This window comes from Euleptes europaea, chromosome 14 (genome assembly GCF_029931775.1).
Source record: "Euleptes europaea isolate rEulEur1 chromosome 14, rEulEur1.hap1, whole genome shotgun sequence".
In the NCBI taxonomy this organism is placed as follows: domain Eukaryota; kingdom Metazoa; phylum Chordata; class Lepidosauria; order Squamata; family Sphaerodactylidae; genus Euleptes; species Euleptes europaea.
Genome location: NC_079325.1, coordinates 52,749,164 through 52,769,631, shown reverse-complemented (window position 1 = coordinate 52,769,631; position 20,468 = coordinate 52,749,164). Strand labels below are relative to the sequence as shown.

The following is a 20,468-nucleotide window of genomic DNA, read 5'->3' as shown; positions in this document are numbered from 1 at the left end:
AAAACAAAAAAAAATGGCAGAAGACACTGATACAGGGAGACAGACAAATCTCCCTAGGAAGGGAGTTCCAAAGTTCCACAGGGAGTTCTTATAAAACTGAGATGTTTATTTTTAATAAATCAGAAACACGGAACACAATACATGCCAGAGCCATCCTTGAAAATCTCGAGGCTTGCATGTAAAGCACCTAAAGAAAGTGGGATCACATACTTTTTTTAGTTTCCATCTCTTCAGGTACTTCTTGCAATTACATTCTCAAGCACACTTATGCAACCAGGAGAACTAGAAACATATTTGTAGTCAAACAAGATTCCAAGATTTTAGAATGTCAACTTGCAGAAGACACATTTTGCTATGGAAGGGTTGAGGATATCACACACTTGGTGATCACGGCTTCTGTGCGCTGTCTCCTTGCCTCTACTGGCATGTGACCAACCCCCTCTGCCAATATCTGCTAAAACATTTTGTATCTGCAAACCCACCCATGTTGTGCTGTGTTCTATGAAACTGCTGCATTATTCACGCCACAGATTCAGGGTCTGTTTAGTAGGGATCTCAACTCAAACAATGTGGTCTAAGAACAAGATGATCTGTAGGAAGCTAGTTTCTGTTAATACAAAATGCAAATGGTGAAGGCCATCTACCCTCGACACTATCACCAGCACTCCAATTGTAGTGACAAGACAGATCTGTCTAGGATTTCAGATCTGACTAGGCCAAGCAACCAGAGCCAAGCCTACGGGGCCAAACCAATAACTCTCAAAAGAGTGTGGCTCCATCTGCACGGAATGAAAGTCAGCACTACTAATTAGACATGAATCTGAGCTGGAGACAGAAGACAGCCTATGCCAAAATAAGTCTTTGACTGGAAATGTTGCCTTGATCCTCTGGCAGAGACCAAGTTCGGATCTGGCAAAGGGTGCCAGACCTGTGAAGCTGAACAAACCAACAAACACTGAAGGTATACAGAAACAGGCCTACTGGAATGACACAAAATCTTGTTTGGAAAAAGAGTTCCTAGTTCAATCTCCAAAAGAAGAAAGCATAAAGTGTGAGTAGAGAGATGATGAAATAACGAAAACTAAATATTGGACACTCTTACTTTGTCTGACTGCTTCTGTTGGGTAGAGATGGAAGAAAGAGTGTGCTCCAGCTCAGATATCCTCTGGCGAGAGGACTGCAACCGAGAAGCAAGATCCTCAACTTCTCCTGCAAGGTGAAAACAAGACTACTTGAAGCAAGCAGAGCTTGACTACCAATTCACTTTTAAATTTCCACTCTTCTTTGTCTTGGCAACACTTGGTGGCCTGAGGTAACTGCCATTAAGTTGCAGCGCAAATATCACAAAGCCACAGCATTACAAGGTTATTGGAAGTAGACACAGAGATGCAAAGGCTTAGGATCAGGGCACCAGGCAACCAGAGTTGGCAAGAGGTTTGCTGTAGCCTCTAAGCACAAAAGTATTATTGTTGCAAACAGAGGAAACAGCAGTTGTCTGTATTATTCTACTGACTTTCTATAACTGCAAAAGTTTACAGTAGGATAGCTTCCAGCCTATTATTCTTCATTGACCTTGCAAGAGCATTTTGCATGCTGTTACAGACCCAATTACAGGGGAGAGGGGGTTATTTATCATTTAGGTCATTTCTTAGCTGCCTCTCCAGAAAACTGTTCAAGGCAGCTTACAACAATCTAAAATACAACAATAAAATTAATAAAAACATCAGTGAAAAAAATAATCCCCAAAAGCACAACAAAAAATCACAAAACAGCAACCAAGCACTAAAACTAGCATAAAAATTACAAACACATGTAAAGCAGCATCAGAAGGCAGAAAAAGCAGCATAAAATCCAAACTCTGGGACCAGTTCTGAAAGACACCTAAGGATATAACTAGGAAGGAAGTTAAAACATAAATGAAAACTGACAAAATCTGTAAGATTACACTTCAGCAGGATAAACATCAACCAAAGGTCTGGACAAATTCCAAAGAGCAGCTTCATAAGATCACATTACCAAGCAGCATCCTGAAGTATATTCCAAATCAGAGTTTCCAGTGTCTAAAAGCCCTGGATAGCCACGGCCAAACACTGGACTAAATGATGGCGAAGTGCAATTATGTTGTTGTACCTCTGAATCAACGACTACAGTCACACTGCGCTGTAGTTCCTTGCATGAACCTTAGCAAAAATATTTCAGTGTTATAGTTGTTGCCTCCCCACTATGGTTTGAGATAGTCAAAAGGCTCAAAGGAACTGCCTACCTGTTTTCTGCCGAGCGGCCTGCTGCGTATGCGCAAGGGCTGTCTGCAGTTCAGACTTCTCCGAAACCAGTATCCCTATAGTCTGGATGTGGACCTTTAAGGAGAGCACAGATAAATTGACCACTGCTGCTTAGGATTCTTGCATCACAGGAGTTGCTGAAAGTTAATCAATTAAAGCTAGGTGCCTCCTCTCAAAGGCAAAGAAAAGCCCACCTGTGGACAAAAGCAACTAGGAAGAGCGAAGTGCTAATTATGATACGGCACCAAGGAAGACTTTCTGCCTACCTGTAACTGTTCTCGCAATGCTGCTTGTTCCTTTGAAAACTTCTGTTCAAACCCCTTCTTTTCCTATTGAAATGCAAAGTATACACATAAACACCAAAACAAAACTGACTGGCAGCCTGCCTCCCGCATGACATTTAATTCATACACATTACAGATCTGATGTGATCTCTGCCAAGCGCTGCTGAACACAAAATCCTAGCAAATGCGGGTGGTAAAGAAACAGCTCTTCCTGGATTACCTCCTTAGCTTTCCTTAAGATTTCTATTTAGTTCTCTTGGTGAGTTTCAAACTTAAGGAACTGTTACTCAGAACAAAATACAGGAAAAGGACGCCCTTAAGACTTTTTAAAAACAGAGTCCGCATGACAACTAAAATTCAAGTCTGAGAGAATGTTTGTTAAATAAATGGTTATGATAGGATTTATCACTCCTTCAGAAAAAACAGGAAAAGTAGAAATACATGGCCTGACTTCCAGCGCATTGTGGAAAGCAGACATATTGTAATATTGCCTTATATTTATTTATTCTGAAAATGCATATGCTGCCTCTCCAGAGACCTGCTTGAGGCTGTAACCAGGGACTCACTTTTTCAAATTCTAATTACAGCCTCCTCCTTTTTCAAGATTTGCTGATCTCTGAGCATCTTCAAGGTCAGCATAAGCTCTGGGAGAGCTTCCATGGTTGGGAGAGGTGTGAAGACTCAACAGATGTATAGTGTCCAGAACACGCGAAGTGATGGTATCGCTTTACTCTGCTCTGGTTAGACCTCACGTAGAATATTGTGTTCAGTTTTGGGCACCACCATTTAAGAAGGATGTAGACAAGCTGGAACGTGTCCAGAGACGGGCAACAAAGATGGTGCAGGGTCTGGAGACCAAGTCCTATGAGGAAAGGTTGAAGGAGCTGGGTATGTTTAGCCTGGAGAGGAGAAGACTGAGGCATGATATGATGACCATCTTCAAGAACTTGAAGGGCTGTCATATGGGGGATGGTGCTGATTTGTTTTCTGTTGCCCCAGAAGGTCGGACCAGAACCAATGGGTTGAAATTAAATCAAAAGAGTTTCCATCTAGACATTAGGAAGAATTTTCCAACAGTTAGAGCGGTTCCTCAGTGGAACAGGCTTCCTCGGGAGATGCTGAGTGCTCCTTCCCTGGAGATTTTTAAGCAGAGGCTAGATGGCCATCTGCCAGCAATGCTGATTCTATGATCTTAGGCAGATCATGAGAGGAGGGCATCTTGGCCATCTTCTGGCATGGGGTAGGGGTCACTGGGGGTGTGGGGGGGAGAGTTAGATGTGAATTTCCTGCATTGTGCAGGGGGTTGGACTAGATGACCCTGGTGACCCTTCCAACTCTATGATTCTATGATCCTATGAATTTTCTCAAATTCACAATGAGCTTATTTGGAGATCAGCACAGTAGGTCAGCTTGTTACTAATCATACTTGGAGCTGGGTTAGGGACTGCTCCCACAGCCACTATTATATAATAGTTAAGACCCTTCAAGGTAAATACAAAATCTGTGGAACTCACACAAACTTGTGTGTGTGTGTGTGTGTGTGTGTGTGATTTTGCCATCAAGTCACAGTTGACTTAGGATGACCCAGTAGAGTTTTCAAAGCAAGAGACGTTCAGAGGAGCCGGCCCCTGTGTGGGCTGAGAGAGTTCAGAGAGAACTGTGACTAGCCCAAGATCACCCAGCAGGCTTTTCATGTGAAGGAGTGGGGAATCGAACCGGTTCTCCAGATTAGAATCTGCCGCTCTTAACCACTACACCATGCTGCCTCTCATCAACAGACGACTCTGTGGAATAAATGCTAAGTACAAAAAAGGCCTCTGGCAATCTTAACTCTATTAAAAACCAGGCCACTGAAGACAACACAGGAACTGTAGTTTGAATAAAATAATCAGCCTGACCCAAAAACTAGCAAACCTGATGGATACGAATTTGAACTTTTCAGATCTGTGTAAGTGAATAGGACTACCATATATACTCGTGTATAAGCCGAGTTTTTCAGCCCCAAAAAAGGGCTCAGAAAACCCAACTCGGCTTATACACGGGTCAATACGGTACTTAGAAGGGAGGGGGGGGAACTTACCGCTGCCTGCCCGCACGCCTTCCCTGTGGGCCAGGAGCGGCCTGCGGGGCCTCCTGGGCGCAGGGAGGGGGCCACCGCCAGGGAAGGCTGCTCAGGGGTGCCGCGCGCGCTTTGCTGGGCGATTAAATGCCCGCTCTGCGGCTGGTTACATTCGTCATTCAGAGAGGACTAATCTAGCTGCATGGGAGGAAATGAACGTGGCGGGGAAGCCGTCTCCTCCAGCCCAGCTCGAGCGGCCGGACAGCCTCCTCGTCCCCACTTGGGCAAGTACCCCCCGCCCCAGCTTCTCTTTCTAATCCCTTCAGCGTCCCAGCTGCGCGCCGCCGCCGCTTCCTGCCCGCTTCAGAGCAGCAGCAGCTCTCGCTGCCCAAACCCCAGCGGGGAGCTCGTGCCTCCTCACACTCGTCTGGGCAGCCAGTCTTCTCACCCTCTCCTTTCGTCCCTGGGCTGGGTGGGCTTTTCCCCCTCGGAAGTGTCGGGTTGCTCGCGGGGAACTTGGGGGAAAGCCTCAGAGCGGGGCGAGGAGGGCAGCCCGAGCGAGGCGCGAGGGGGGGGGAGTGGTCCAGGGGCTTTGTTTGTTTTGGCTGTTGGAGGGTCATATAAAGGTCTCTGTGTGTTCAAGGGAAGGGGGCTGCCTCAAGCCAAAGGAAGCGCTCTGCTGTGGTGCATGCAGGAGGCAGAAAAGCAAATGTGTGTTTGTTCGGGTGCCTTTTCACAAGGAGCAGGGAATAGTTAAGTGCTAAGAAAAGTTTAGCTCCTTGGAAATTGGCTTCCCTCTTGCTTTACCTCGGGGCTAAACTAGACCTGGTACGCTGTTGCATCTGTTTTCCTCTCCTTTCCTTTTTAAAAACCAAAACCAGCTTTTTGGGGAGGGGGAATGAGTGGGAAGGGCAGTTTAACACTTTTCTTTCTCTCTAGGCGCTTTCCCTTTCCTATAGCTGCCTCCCTATGCATTTCTTACTGGTGTGTGCTTGTAAGGGGGCGGGGGAAATACACGCTACAGGATCTGCATGATCTGTATCTGTACTATTGAATGCTTTGCCGAGCTATGCAACTTTTATAAAAGTTTTTTAAAAAACCCCAACAGATTAGCTTTAAATATAGTTCACGTGTAGCTGCTGGCATCCACCCACCCTCAGAAATCTTTCACTGGATTTGTGCTGCTTAAAATAAGAATTTTTAAAGAAGTGGCAGGGAGTTGTGGGCAGAAAAGAGGCAAGGTAAACGATATTCTACAGTTTGGTCATATGCATCTGGCTTTCAAAACTGAAGCCAAACTGAAGCCAAACTGAATCTCACCTTCAAAAATAATTGACAAAAAAGTCTTTAAATGAAGCGGTGGGCTAAGATTTTAGATGGTGTGTGTGAGGGGAGACCTAGCATCTATGGGGGTTACCGCATTATGTATTCCCAGCGATATATTAAGAGTTTGAAAATGTTATAAAAAATACTGTTCACACTTTCTATGTATTCCCACCGATGTATTAAGAGTTTGAAAACGTTATAAAAAGTACTGTTCGCACTTTGTTTGGCCCCTTTACAGTGAAGACGTCTTCCAACCACTTTTTAGCTGTGGCATCCAAAAACCCTTTCAAAGCGATGTTTTTTATAACATTTTCAAACTCTTACTACATCGCTGTGTGTGTGTAAAGTGCCGTCAAGTCGCAGCCGACTTATGGCGACCCCTTTTGGGGTTTTCATGGCAAGAGACTAACAGAGGTGGATTGCCAGTGCCTTCCTCTGCACAGCAACCCTGGTATTCCTTGGTGGTCTCCCATCCAAATACTAACCAGGGCTGACCCTGCTTAGCTTCTGAGATCTGACGAGATCAGGCTAGCCTGGGCCATCCAGGTCAGGGCTACTACATCGCTGGGAATACATAATGCGGTAACCCCCTAAGTTATGTTTTACTCATAACATAGCTTACCTTACCGGGCCAGGAGCGGCCTGCGGGGCCCGGTAAGGTAAGCCTGCGGGGGGGGGGGGCTCCTTTCCCACCCTCGGCTTATACCTAATTTTCCCCCATTCTTGGGGTGAAATTAGGCACCTCGGCTTATACTCGGGTCAGCTTATACCCGAGTATACATGGTAAGTAAGTTTGGATCCAAATACACTGGCTTTGAATGGATTCTGCAGCTGAATCAGCACTGTGACACTGAAGAGTTTTTAAAAACTACTCTTGCTCTTCTGACATTTTACCACAGCGCCTAAAAAAATTAAAAAGACACTTCATTTTAAAAGAAAGTTAGAAAAGCATCACTAACTCAAGACAACCCCAGTAAAAGATGAACAGAAGCTGATGTCTGTGCTGTGCTGGCTCATTGTCTAAGTACCTCCGCTTAGACGCAGTTTAACTAAGGTTTTAATCTAAAGTTACCAAGGTGCACTTAGGAACACGTGGCACTGCCCACGAGGCTATCTGCATGAGAAGGGCAATCCACAAGGCAAGCTGATACGGTATGACTGCATCACAGAATCCATATCACATACGTTTCCCAAGCGGCATCTGTAACATGAGAATCAGCCCTAAGATTCTGCTCTGGTGGCAGAACAAAGAAGAAACAACTGCCTAACCTCTTGGGGTTTTGTTAAACATTTCATCATCGTCTGTTCTCCAGTATTCAGCTGAGTCAGAGTCACCCTAGCCTGTAACACACTATAATTTCTGCTTCTGATGAGAAGAACTACTCGGCAATGCCAGTCTCCAGTCACAGTATATTACCTTCTCCAGCTGATTCATGGCCTCTTGGTTCTGCTGCTTCTGCAGAAGGGAGCAAAATTAATGCATCAATACTAGCAGCAAGGCGCACAGGCTTCTCCTTTCCTCAACTGGTTGGGGAGTATACAGGCTAATGCAAACAGGGTCACAACTAAGAATTTTGAGATTTGGAACGAAGACAGTGTTTCAGTTTTGAGTCAAGGCATCCTGGACTCTTGACTTAAGGGCAACAAGAAATTAGTTAGGATCTGGGTACTATCTTGCCCAAGAAGAATAACAACATTCCTTATCCTTATGTTAAAAGCTGCCATTCATCTTTACTGTTTGATGTAACATTAAAGATCCAGTGTTGTTCACATGCCACCTGAATTGTGCAGAGTTGGCTGCCTGCAGAAGAAATTTGTGCAACTTGAAATCTTGCTACTTCAGCCAACACATCAGGTTCAATGTGCTAGTGGGGAAGCAAGCTTCAGAGCAGCACAAAACTCTTCCGCAGGAAGGCAGTTCTTCACAACTCAGAAGTCCAAGACTTCTAGCAGTCAGTGGTCAGTCCAATGAAAGAGGCTACTCTCCTTGGGAACAACAGGGCAGCATCAGCCCATTAACATGCCCTAGAAAAGGAAGCATCGATTCTATAGGCCATATATGCCAAGCCTTGATCCTTCAATGCCTCAGGCAGCAGGATGGGCTCCTGTATAGAGATGTAACACTGCAGGATGTCAGCTGAAACATACAGAAAGACTATCAATAGGATTTACTGACTAACAGTGAAAGTGCTTTTAATTTCAACAGAACAAAAACAAACAAACAAACAAAAAAGAACAAGGAGGCAGGGAGGATCATGTCTCCCAAGTACTGTATCTAAAAGGACAACAAACACCCTGCGAGATTCTATATAAAGATAAGCTGAGAGCCACTGGATCACCCAGAGCACAAACAGCGGCCTCTAAACTCTTCCTACGTTCTACTAGAGGAAAGATGCTGTCTCCTCTCATCTTTCATGAACATCTCCTACATTAACAACTACTTCCTTAAGCCAAGGTTTGTTTATTATGTAAGCTCCAAAATACTGCTAGGAACATGCCTGTGGTAAGAAAAGGAAAGCATGGAACTCCTTAGATTCAAATCACTAGTGAGAGAAAGAGCAAGGTCTTTGGAAATTCTCCAAATAAATAAAACCGAGAAGGCGACAAAGGAAGCCTAGACAAAGGAAGATCTAGGAAACCTCGCAGCTAGAATCTTACTAATAAACAAGTGACATGGAAGTTCCTGGAGAATCTATCTACCATAAAAAAGACTATATTCCTTGCCCTCACGATTGGACAGGAAAAATTAAACAAAGCAGGGAAAATCGCAGGCATGTGGACACCTGATATGAATTCCCGCCTACCATCACTGGCCTGGTGATATACACTTCCAAGAGGCTCTTAAAAATCTGGCATCTAGGAATTCGTTATATTTCCTCAACCCTATCTAAAAGATGCATGTTTCTACTGGTGGGAACTTTGTGAGGTTATAAGTTTTTCCTACTCAGTGGAGCTCCCACACCTGAAGTTACATGAATCCCAACTTTCCATTTGAAGACTCTGTTTGTGCTAAAGTGAAATTTCTGTAACAAAAACCCAGTGTTTTTTTAAAAAAATCCTAACTTGCATTTTTTTCTCCAACAGAAAATTCAGGTTTTCTTATTAAAAGGGTGAATTCCACTCGCTTTTAGGCAAACCAGGAAAGCTTTTTGTAGGCAATGCTCAAATACAAGCCATTCGAGTGGACACAAAGGAGAAAAAAGCAAAAAACAAAGAGGGGCCGTGCAATGAACTGGGGGAATATGAAATGAAGGGAGAAGAATGTCAAACAATGCAGTACATTTTTTTTGCTAGCTGTATTAAAGGCAGCAAACAGAGTAGCAGAAGCAGCAGCAATCCATGCAAGCTACAAGATAAACAGGCTCGTTTACTGTGCCACAAATACTGAAAAGATGGGTCACATGTACCCCCATGCTCCACCCAGCCATACTTCGCCCTAGTCTCTGTGAAACAGATTCAGCACCTCTTAAGTAAGGAAAGTTCAGCTGCAGTTCCGCATGCAAACCAATATCCTAAGGAGCCTTATTCTGAAACCGCTTTTACTGTATACCTGACTGTAGGCTGCTGGTTTTAACACACTTGCAGGACTACTCTTATCAGTACTCTCATTATACAAGGGGAAAGGGGCCCTGAATCACAGGTATGTGTACATCCTCAAAAAACTATACAAACTGGGCCCTTAGCAACTGACTTACCTGGTGGAAGCAGTCTGTTCTCTACCACACTTGCCTCTAGCTTGCCTCTCACAACCCACCCTCTTCACTTGCTGATGGGCATATTCTTGGCTATCAAGGAGGCACTCTGTACTTTTGCTCTTATTCCCATTCATCTGTGGGGGCATGCAAATCCAGAACTTTTTACCCTCTCCCATCCTCTCAAAATTTAGCTGTACGGATGTGGAGGATGTTATGAACGCTCCTAAGTATGCAGGCACAGTTTACGCAAGGCCTTCCATCCAAGAGAACACTTGAAGCCAGGAAAAAAAATCAGCAAATACAGACTTGGTCTTTCTTTCAACTCTTTTGCAAGCAGCACCTTTCCTTGTGGCACCGTGAAAGAACCCAGGGCCTTGCGGACACCCAGAGAGCACAGAGGAACAGCAAGGCAAGGCCAAACAGATTGGTCTAGTCGGTTCTTACCAATTCCTCTATCTTTGCACTGAGTTGTTTGTTTGTTAGATTGCTGGAGTCTAGGGCTACTGCCAGCTCCTGGTAACGTGTCTGATGGGCACATGCAGACAGCAGGAAGAGGAGGAGGAGGAAGGGAGTGTAAGAGGGGAGAAAAGGCAAATAATTAAAAAAAGGATAGAAAATAATCACCATCACAGTTAAGAACTTCTGAAGTGTTGTCTCTTTCCCGCCCAGCAAAAAAACCTCCCAAAAACTGAACAAGAAGAACTTAATCCCAATTCAAAGACAACTTGGAACTGTCTGGAGATCATGAAACAGCCTTTCCTTTAACACTGACTCAATCTCCCCCTTTTTTAAAGGGGATGAAACAGCACTTGGTCAACTCATGCTAATCAAGTTCACATCAGGTAAATTGCTGAGACTCAAAACAATGCTAACTGACAAAAGAGCCGGAGCTGTATACTCACTGCCATCTCTTTCATATCCGTGGAAGACGTGGAATTTTCCCCATTCACATAGGCTGTAGGCTGCAAAAGTGTAGGAATTTGTCATCCTAACAAGTAACTTTCTACTTACAGTATATTCTATCTACATGTCAACATGAGTTTCAAAGGGATATTGCCTTCACATGGATGGATAGATGACATTCCTTCAGAATCAGAAAAGTACAAAGCTAAAAGACATCTGAAGGTCATTTAGTCCAATCCCCCGTACTGAGACCGGGAGGGTGGGGGGTCCTTTACGACACAGGCATTTCATTTACATTTTTTCTTCCTCTAGTCTCCTAGACTGTAGTATACCACAAGCAGAACAAAGAGGACTGAGGTACGTCGTGCCACAGGCATCAGTAAGATAAGCACAATATTACACAAGGAAACATACTGTATTTCATAGTACATAGAAAGACATCCCCCCCAAAAAAAGCCTATACTCAGGAGTTCTTCTAAAAGAAAATCCAATAAAAATGTATAAAGTATGACAACAGAAAGCACTGTAGACCCTTAGAAATATGTTTACTATAGAGGAAGACTTTATATGCAACAATCAAGCCGCATGAGGTGAAGATGAAAGGTGCCCCCCTCAGACAGACTCTGAGCTGCAACAGAAAAACTGAAAAGTAAATAAATACATTCTCAGTTTTTCTACTGCAGCTCAGTCCACATTTATATGTATAGCTTGCCAAACATTTATAGCTCGCCTTTACACAGGGAATACAAAATAACTCACATGCTGACGCCACAACACTAAACAAATCGCAAGTTCCTGACTGAATAGGAGCAAAGGAAATTTGAAAAAACTCAAATTCTGTAGTCTTAATCCCGTTATCCCTGGAAATATTTCTGTTCACAAGCAGGTCCTGGAAAACTCTGAGGTCCTGGGAAAATCATCCCTTCAGGGCAAAACCACAGGCTTCACGCTAAGGTCTTCTTTCTTTTTATCTTCTGTCTTCCGCTGCTAAACCCTAGCTGGAGACAGAAGCAAGCCCTGCCAAATAGCTAAGCCAGACACAGCAGGCCAGGAGGAACCTGTGACAGTTCAGTGTGAAGGCAAGAAGAAAACTGGCCCTACAGCAGAAGGGGTAGGTGCCTTCTGGTCCAATTCTTTTTCTTCAAAGAGAGCCTGCCCCTTAATGGATGGATAGGAGTGCCCCCCCATGGGTCTCGACCACTGGAAGGCAACAAATAGAAAGAATGGAACGCCCCAAGTGTTTTTATATGCTTCTATCCAGATATGACAGGTATTCTGTTGGTTAGAGATAAATCTGGTTCAGGAATGGCCTTACAACCTATTCTGAATGGGGTTGTACTCTCCCACCCACACAGTTGATCGGGACCACTACTGGACCCAACCCTGTTACTTGAGAAACAGACAAGAGAGAGGTCCAGGGGTGTACTTTCCCAGCTTAGCATAATCCAGCTGCTGAAGCTGTTCCGGGAAAGGGCTGACCTGGCCACAGCCATTCAAGTCTCAGTAACATCTAGAATGAATCATTATACCACACTATTGATTTACCTGGGAAGTTTAAAACCGCTGTTTGATTTTGCAGCAGTCTCTAGAATGGATTTGACTGGTAAAGGGAAGACTCCACAGTGCTTTCATGGTAAACAGTGAATACAAAACACAACCTCTCAGTGCAAGCATGTTAGCCACAGGACACTTTGTTGTTTTTTCTGCAACCAACTTAAATGTCTACCCCTCTGAAATGTGAGTTTCTGACCAGAACCAGGCAGAATTTGGCACATAAAAGTACACGCTGCATCCTTAAATCAACAACAGTGTATTTTATGAGTAACTAATGAGTATCTCCTGAGTATAGCTCTATCCCATTTACACGTTCTTCGCATTGATCACATGATAAACTCAAAACAATAGTTTCTGGTTTCCGGCATTAAAACATCTGGCACCAAACTCCTCAGTGTTTACAGAAAATTTTTGAGATAGCTACTCAGCCCTCATTAGCTTGTAAGAATAATTAAGTAGGACAAAACAGAAGAATTTAGCTGTTACCTGATTGACCATGCCATTAAGCTGTTCAGAAAGCTGGCGGAGACTTTCTGTCAAAGAGAGGGACCTTGAAAAGGAGCAAGATGTGTATCTTTAATAAGGGAGCCTGGTGATACAATCCTTACGTTTGAGGGTGGTGGGGACAATAATTTGTAAAAGTGCAAAAAGAAGACTCTCACCTATTTTCTTCCAAGACATTTGTATGAATATCAGAGTCACAGATCTATGGAATAAAGCAGAGAGAGAGCACTTATCCCACACAAAAAAGCTATGCATACACATACATTAATGCAAACCACATATAACTTTCACTAATACAAAATCAGTTGGTTGACAAATCCTACTTATTTCTATTCTGCATTTATCACCGGCGAAGACCTAAATAAGCCCCAGAGCAATATACAAAACTAGATCTGAAAAGGATTTTCTTTATCTAGCATTTCAATCAACACATTTTCACACATAAAAAGCACAAGAATTAGAAACAGAGGGTTTTTGTTTTTAAATGAAAGCTACTGTTCATGTGATTCTAAAAAAGAGCCTGCAGGCTAGAGAAAAAAAGAGCCGTGTTGCTTCCTATGGCTCTGGAACAAATGGCCTCTTCCAATGACATTACGCCTAACAAAGGAGTGGATCATACATCTCAGTTCTCTTGGTATACCGTGGATCCAATTCCTTTCTCAGTTGACCCACATCACAATTAACCCTTTGGAAAGCCTGGCCTACCCTCAACTCATGCTGAGCTTGCTTTAGAATAACCTACAAATCCCGCCATTTGGTGCTCAGTACAGGTGACGCAAACACTCACAAACCTGTGGTAGATGCATGCTAGCAGGACCTGGAGCGGCAGAGCTAGGCACACTGTTGCTGTTAGACAACGTGGGGACACCAGCAGCAAGTTGTTCAGCATTATGAGTGGAAACACCACCATCACAGTATGCCTGTCACAAAACATACCACAAGGATTACAAGCGCCATGCAGGTGAGAGGGACACCGATGAGCACATGCACACACAGAATTTCCGCAAGCATTTGTCAACCTTAAACGTACATGAACATGCCAGTGCTCTCTCCTGAACAAAGCTACATCTATTAAATATATATATATATATATATAATATTTCAGTGTTTTGTGGTGGCTTCCTGCAGAAATAATACGTGTACTCTGTCTGCTTTGGCATTATGCATGAACTAGATTTTCTCTGAAGGCTAAAGCAGGATAGTGTTATATTGGCTATTTTACTTTTATAAAGTGTCCATCTCCATGAAAAAAGAGCAATACAGGAGGAATGGAAGAAAATAAGTTAGTGGCTAAACAAGCGGAGTTAGGCAGAAGAAAAGCATCTCTCCCAGGATGTTGTACATAACTTCTAAGGCAAGAAAATCAGAGACTAGAGCCAGAATATATATTTAGTGCCAGGGAAAAGAGGGATATTGCCTGATCAATCTTACTGAACTGGTACCCACCAACCCCAAATCTGATTTTTATTAAAATAATGTAACATCATAGGCTGGATAGAGACAGGCTATACTCACAGTGCATTCCTGAGGAGAGTTACTCCAGTCAAGGCCCTTTGAAATGAATGGGCTTAGACTGGAGTATCTCTACTTAGGAATGCACTGTCAGTCCTAGAAAGCCCATGGAAGAAGTTCTAAGCATCTGAAGAAAAGGCAGTAGATTGTCCCTTCTCCGACCTGGGCTGCTGTTATGCCCCCGTTATATGATTACAGCGACATCTTAATGCATTTTTAAATGTTGCTGGAATGACTGCCACCCATATCCCAAAATAACATGCACTTTCAACCTTCATGCTAACATACTACCTCAGCACATGGGAGAGAAAGAATGTCAGCTTATCGAAATACGTATGTTGTCATCTGACATAACCTGTGGGTCATCCTGTTCAATAACACAACATACTAGCCCAAGTGACAAAAGCAAAGTCACAAACAGAAATATCTCAGATCTTTGGCATGCGACAGGCCTCAAGCAAAAAGAAGAAAATTGTGTTGGTAATGTGAAAGTGCTGAGACCCCCCACCCCCAGCCGGTCCTGACACATCCGAATACACAAGCTGTGCCTTCAAGGACTGCTTGGTGAGTTTCTGCCCTGACTAAACCCAACTCCAGGGGGAGATGAGTGACTGACTGCCCTACTTGCATGATAAAGGAACTAACAAGAGAACTGGCTCAGCGGCCTGCGTTCATCTTTTCTACTCCAGTAGAAAATGTCAAATAAACCTTCCAGGTCAGCATTTCAATCAGGCATTCTAACAACGACAAAAAGAGCAGGAATTCTCCATCTTGCCACAGGTTCTAGTGGAAACAGTAACATCCTAAAAGACCTTTTGTATCAAAACCATCTCAGACAATATCACTTATACAGCAGTTCTAGTGTGCAAAATGTTCCACCATCATTTTATTTGTCCTCCCCATGTGTTATGCAGATTAATATTGTTCCCGTTTGGGCAGGACAGCACAGCTCATTCAAAGCTACCAAGTACCGTATTTTTCGCTCCATAGGACGCACCGCTCCGTAAGACGCACCTAGTTTTTAGAGGAGGAAAACAAGAAAAAAATCTTGTTTTCCTCCTCTAAAAACGCGGGCAGGGAGCGGGCGCGCGGGTGCGCCAAGCGCTCAGAGCGGGCGGGGAGGAGGCGGGCGGGCGCTCCAAGAGCTCAGAGCAAGCTGGGAGGAGCCGGGCGGGAGAGGCGCGCCAAGCGCTCAGAGCGGGCGGGGAGGAGGCGGGCGGGCGCGCCAAGCTGCCCCCCCTCCGCTTCCCAGCTGGGAGGCGAGCAAGCGCACAGAGCGGGCTGGGCGGGCGCACAGAGCCGGCTGGGCGCGCTGGAACGGCGCGAGGCAGCTTTCCCCGGCTGCCTCCCAGCGCGCCCAGCCGGCTCTGTGCGCACATTCGCTCTATAAGACGCACCCACATTTCCCCTCACTTTTGAGAAGGAAAAAAGTGCGTCTTATGGAGCGAAAAATACGGTACATTCTTGACAAAAGGAAAACTTCAACATTCGTTCAAGCACTCCCGGACACTGAATCTCATAATCTAAATAACAGATACTGGCCTGTTATCCTACAGTAGCACCCCACCAAAATTAGCCTCAAGGATTAGTTCTATCACTCTGGCCAAATGTCTTCACTCCGGCAAACAAAAATTTTGATAAGATGGGCAGCCCATTCCTAAGGGTGGTGGTGGTATGGTGGTGGCTGGGAGTGGCACTGCCATGCAGCCTCCACAGAAATTTAACTTCTGTAAACAATAAAAAATAGGAAAATTACCCCATAGACTTCAACGGGGCTACCACACCATAAAAGGTGTGGTAGCTACTCTGCTGCGGGAAGGGGAGTTCATGGGGCGAAAGGGGTTAGGAAGCTGCCTAAAGGCAGCTCCGCCCCCAGGAACATCCAGGAAATACCTCCACGACACTGGCGCGGGGCTTGTGCCACTGGAATACTGACAGGAGGCAACGCCTGCACCTGAACCCCGAGCCGCGGCATGGCATCTTGGCGCCATGTGGATGCCGCCCGTGATGGCGTAAATGCCCCTTATCATGGATAAGTGCCCCTTATCAATCCCTTCAGGATTGCAGACTTATCCTGAATACTCAGATTAATACATTCTTCTTATTCCCCAAAAGACAGACCCCTGTTATTTTAATGCTGCTGTTGAAGCACTGAGGCAGAGCTACTTTCCATGGTTAAGCTGGGACTAAACCCAGGTATCTCAGGACCAAGACTTCAGAAGACTTTGAAAACATAATTCTTGAGAAATAACAAGATGGCGGACACATTTTCCCACAGGCTGGTCAACTTCATAGGAGATGTTGGGCAGAGAACTTTCTTGTAACAGCTTTTTTCTGTATATGAACAGGTTCCCATCAGGACAACATGGGATTATGCTTCATTTATAACAGCTTCAAAAGGAATACATCAGAGTGAATGATCTATCACACAACACAGATTCTACTTTTTGTTCCTGTAACCAGTATGTCTATATTGGCCATTAAATACAAATGGAATAGAAGCTCCGAGTTTAAACGGCTCCCACAAAGGTAAAGTTACTTTGTGGTGGACAAGTGACAATACTAAAAGTAAGGCTTTATTTCTGGGTTCCTATTATAACTAGTATTTTGTTTTAAACAAATGAAACCTGGGCTAGTGAAATCAAAATGTATGTCTATTTTTCCTAATGCATATACACATCAGCAATCCTTGAAAGTATATGGAATATGAAGACACCAGAACCTATAACCCTTGACAGAAAGTATGTCTAACTTCCTGCTAAGACATATCTGAATGTGTATCACTTCCCAGACTTTATCACTTGTGCAAGTTCCATCACCTGTCAGAACATGAGTTGGCATAAATAACCATCCACCAGGCTGAACATTTGATTAGAGATGAGTGAGAACTTGCCTTCTGTGATGAAATGCTTCTATGCTTCTAAATAAAAACTACTTACGCGGATAAAAGAATATCACAAGCACAGAAGTCATACTCAGCCTGTTAGTCCACCGTGAACAATGTCACATGCATTCAGTCACTATCACCCTGGAAACAGGAAATAGTGGGGGTAGCTCTCTCTACCCAATCCCCTCACAGATGCCTAACATTACTGCAACAGCAACTGCTCTAAGCAAAGCTATCTTTAAAAAGTCAAAGGCACTTCCCTTCTTCACACTTGAAACTTGAGCCAAGTCAAGGAAAATACACATAAGAGCAACAAAAAACAGGTTAAAAATAGGTCTATGTTAATGATGGCAACAACATTCACACAACTGGCAACAAATATCACAAAATGAGGTTCTATCCCACCCACCCACTATTTTTTTAAAAATCCCTCATTTTTAAGCAGGATCTGAAGCATGCAGTATGGACAGCAAACCCAGCTGGACAGTTTCTGAATACTGCCTCACCTTCCTCTTGTCCAATGAAGGTATGGCTACCCCATTGGAGCGGTTAAGGTCTGACACCAGCACCTTCAGAATGTTCTGAATCTAAAGGAGGTGAAAAGAAAAGGGGAAAGAGAAACAGCTGAGAAAAGGGACAGAACGAGAACACTGATCAAATGGGCTCCTGAAGCCAAAGGAAAAAGGAAAGGGATACTGGCTGAGATCCTAAGAACACCTAGATGAAAATTAGTTCTGAAATCAATGGAACTTACGTGCAAGCAATCTGCTTAGGATCAGGAAGCAACATTCACCCCAAAGGCAAATTCCAAAACATCCTCAATGAGCCTTGCCCAGAATACAACTATAAGACCAAAAGTCTATTTCTAGACATTTACTTGAACTTATTTGTCCTACCAATGTACGAGTGAGAAACACATCACCATGTTCAATTTCTTACAACTTTAAACTTTCCCTCCAAGGAGAACTAGAAGAGTAAAGAAGACAGTATGCCACTCACGTTTTCAGGAGACTCCCGGCCATCATTAGTTGGCGTCTCCGGTCTACTTCCGTCTTTACCTTTGCGTTTCTTTTTAGCTCCGGCAGTTGATCCAGGGCTATTCTTCTGCTGATATTCTTTCAGCTGCGAAATGGAAGAAAATATTGAAGTCCGTCTAAGTAAACCTTCTATACCCTAAACTAAGAACTACAATATGATATATTTTGTGTTCTAGTATAAGGTGATTAGGAAAAGGACCAGGCATACTTACTGGACTTCATTGGTAGTGATGTATTTTCAGTATAATTACTAGCTAAATGCATGCAGTCACTATGCAAAAAACTTATTGCAGTTTTTAAGACTTGTTTTGTGTTTGGTATAGCTTCAACATTGGGGCCTGTGGGCACCATGGAGCCAACCAACACTTTTCCTGACAGCAGCCATGTTTGTGACTATGCCCACAACCCTTTGACAGAATTCCACAGGTTCCTACAGGCTCAAAAAGTCTGAGGGGCCCTGTTTTAGGTGACATTTTGGGTTCAGTTTGACTGGTTTCTTGAAATTTCCATGATCGCCATTCCCTGATGTACCTTGATCACAACAAAAGATGTAGACACAAGTCAACAAAAGATGTAGACACAAACCTACCATGGGTTAACAGTACTACTTAGACCACACAGAGGTCAGTAGACACCTTCAGCAAGTTTAATGCCCTATGCTCAGACGTTGCAAAACCACCAGATTTTGCAAACATTTGCAGTGCCTCTGAAACCAACTAAGTATTTCTAATAAAAAAAGCCTATAGGGTCATGTAGCCATAAGACAGCTGATGGATGTAGGAAGGACATTTTGCTAAAACTCCCTTTTCAGATCACTCCTGTTGCAGTGTTTCTGGAGCAATACAGACCACAGACCATCTCATGTTGTTTTGTGACCAGTGGACCAACAGAGAATTCTGGATTATGTCTATCCCGGTCAAATATTAGCTTCCTGTTGGGTGTTCTCTTTTTTCTTAGCAGATTTGGATCCAGAACTAACCCAATTTGTTGCCATATTTTTTGCAATAATGACTTCTCTAAAGCACCAATAAGATGGGTTTTAATTGGTCAATGTTTTATGGGATAACTGTATACAAGCATCGCAATATTTTATCCTGTCATGTGTTTTATTTTATTCTACTGTACTGGTTTTGTGCTCAAGACCTTTGCTTGAAGGCGCTTATTAATAAAAGGAAAGAAAGGACACTAGGGCATCTCAAAAAGAAAGACTAAATTTTTAGAAGAAATAAATGTCCACAATTAAAGCCAAAACATCGCAAGAACTACAAATATGTGATGGAAGCCAATAAGCAAGGTTGGACTGCCCCCCCCCCAAAAGCCCACACCCTATCTACACCAGATCTATTTGGCCAAAGTAGAAGCTCTAATTGCCTGGTCAGTCACATATAAACTGGCAATAATTGTTCCAGTCACTTAATAGGTGATCACACTGTACTATACAACCTAACCCATGTCCACAAACTACTTCGTTTTAAAAGTTCCTCTCATTTGTGCTCTATAATCACACTGATATCCTAGGATAAAATTGTTGCATCCCTAAAAGGAAAAAAGATCTACTGCCATTCATTTAAGTGTGACATTATTTTCTTCACAATACGATGAAGAGGAGACACAGAAGACACAAACCACACTCCAAAGGAGTATTTTGGACAGGATTGTTTACATATTTTCCTTTGTTATTTAATTTCATAAATATTGAAAAAGTGCAATGTGCTTTAAACACTATACCAATATACAAAGAAGTTGACAATAAAGTATTAACTTTAATATTCCATAGGAGCCCCGTGGTGCAGAGTGGTAAGCTGCTGTACTGAAGTCAAAAGCTCTGCTCACGACCTGAGTTTGATCCCGACATAAGTCAGTTTCAAGTTTGATTCAGCCTTCCAAGGTCGGTAAAATGAGTACCCAGCTTGCTGGGGGTAAAGTGTAGACAACTGGGGAAGGCAATGGCAAACCACCCCATAAAACCTATTCTGCCTAGTAAACGTCATGATGTGATGTCACCCCACGGGTCAGTAATGACCCAGTGCTTGCACAGGGGACTATCTTTACCATTTAAAATATTCCAACTGGTGAGGGAGTCCATACAAATGCCTACTACAACATGCTGTACCAAGCCACTTCTTTAAACATTCTAAAAAACCTACTTTTGTGATTTCATATTCAACATTCTAGGCCCCAAATATGCTGTAGATATCACACAATGTATACACAGAATATAAAATGCAGAACTTTTGTCCTGGGACACTTAAGGCTCTGGGACAACCTGTGCTTCTAATCAATCTTTTCCAATTTTTTCCAAACTGAGTTGACTCACCAGCATCCCTGACCCCCCAATGTAAGAATTTCCATACTGTGTTGTGTTTTACTTTGACTCCCTGGAGTAAATCTGTCTCTACAGACTATTTATTATTTTTCAGCAAAC

The 20,468-nt window shown here is 43.5% G+C and overlaps 1 protein-coding gene across 1 annotated transcript in view; it reads right to left on the bottom strand.

The window, feature by feature from the left end:
* Window positions 1-20,468, bottom strand: part of GOLGA2 (golgin A2) — a 60,473-nt gene that overhangs the window by 37,053 nt on the left and 2,952 nt on the right. The window contains exons 2-12 of the mRNA XM_056860778.1: window positions 18,006-18,128; window positions 17,513-17,593; window positions 13,399-13,527; window positions 12,766-12,809; window positions 12,590-12,653; window positions 10,549-10,608; window positions 10,091-10,171; window positions 7,369-7,407; window positions 2,549-2,611; window positions 2,264-2,357; window positions 1,103-1,209 (exon numbers count right to left, since the gene is read on the bottom strand). Of these exons, the coding sequence (XP_056716756.1) occupies window positions 1,103-1,209; window positions 2,264-2,357; window positions 2,549-2,611; window positions 7,369-7,407; window positions 10,091-10,171; window positions 10,549-10,608; window positions 12,590-12,653; window positions 12,766-12,809; window positions 13,399-13,527; window positions 17,513-17,593; window positions 18,006-18,128 (885 nt within the window). The remainder of the gene's footprint in view (window positions 1-1,102; window positions 1,210-2,263; window positions 2,358-2,548; window positions 2,612-7,368; window positions 7,408-10,090; window positions 10,172-10,548; window positions 10,609-12,589; window positions 12,654-12,765; window positions 12,810-13,398; window positions 13,528-17,512; window positions 17,594-18,005; window positions 18,129-20,468) is intronic.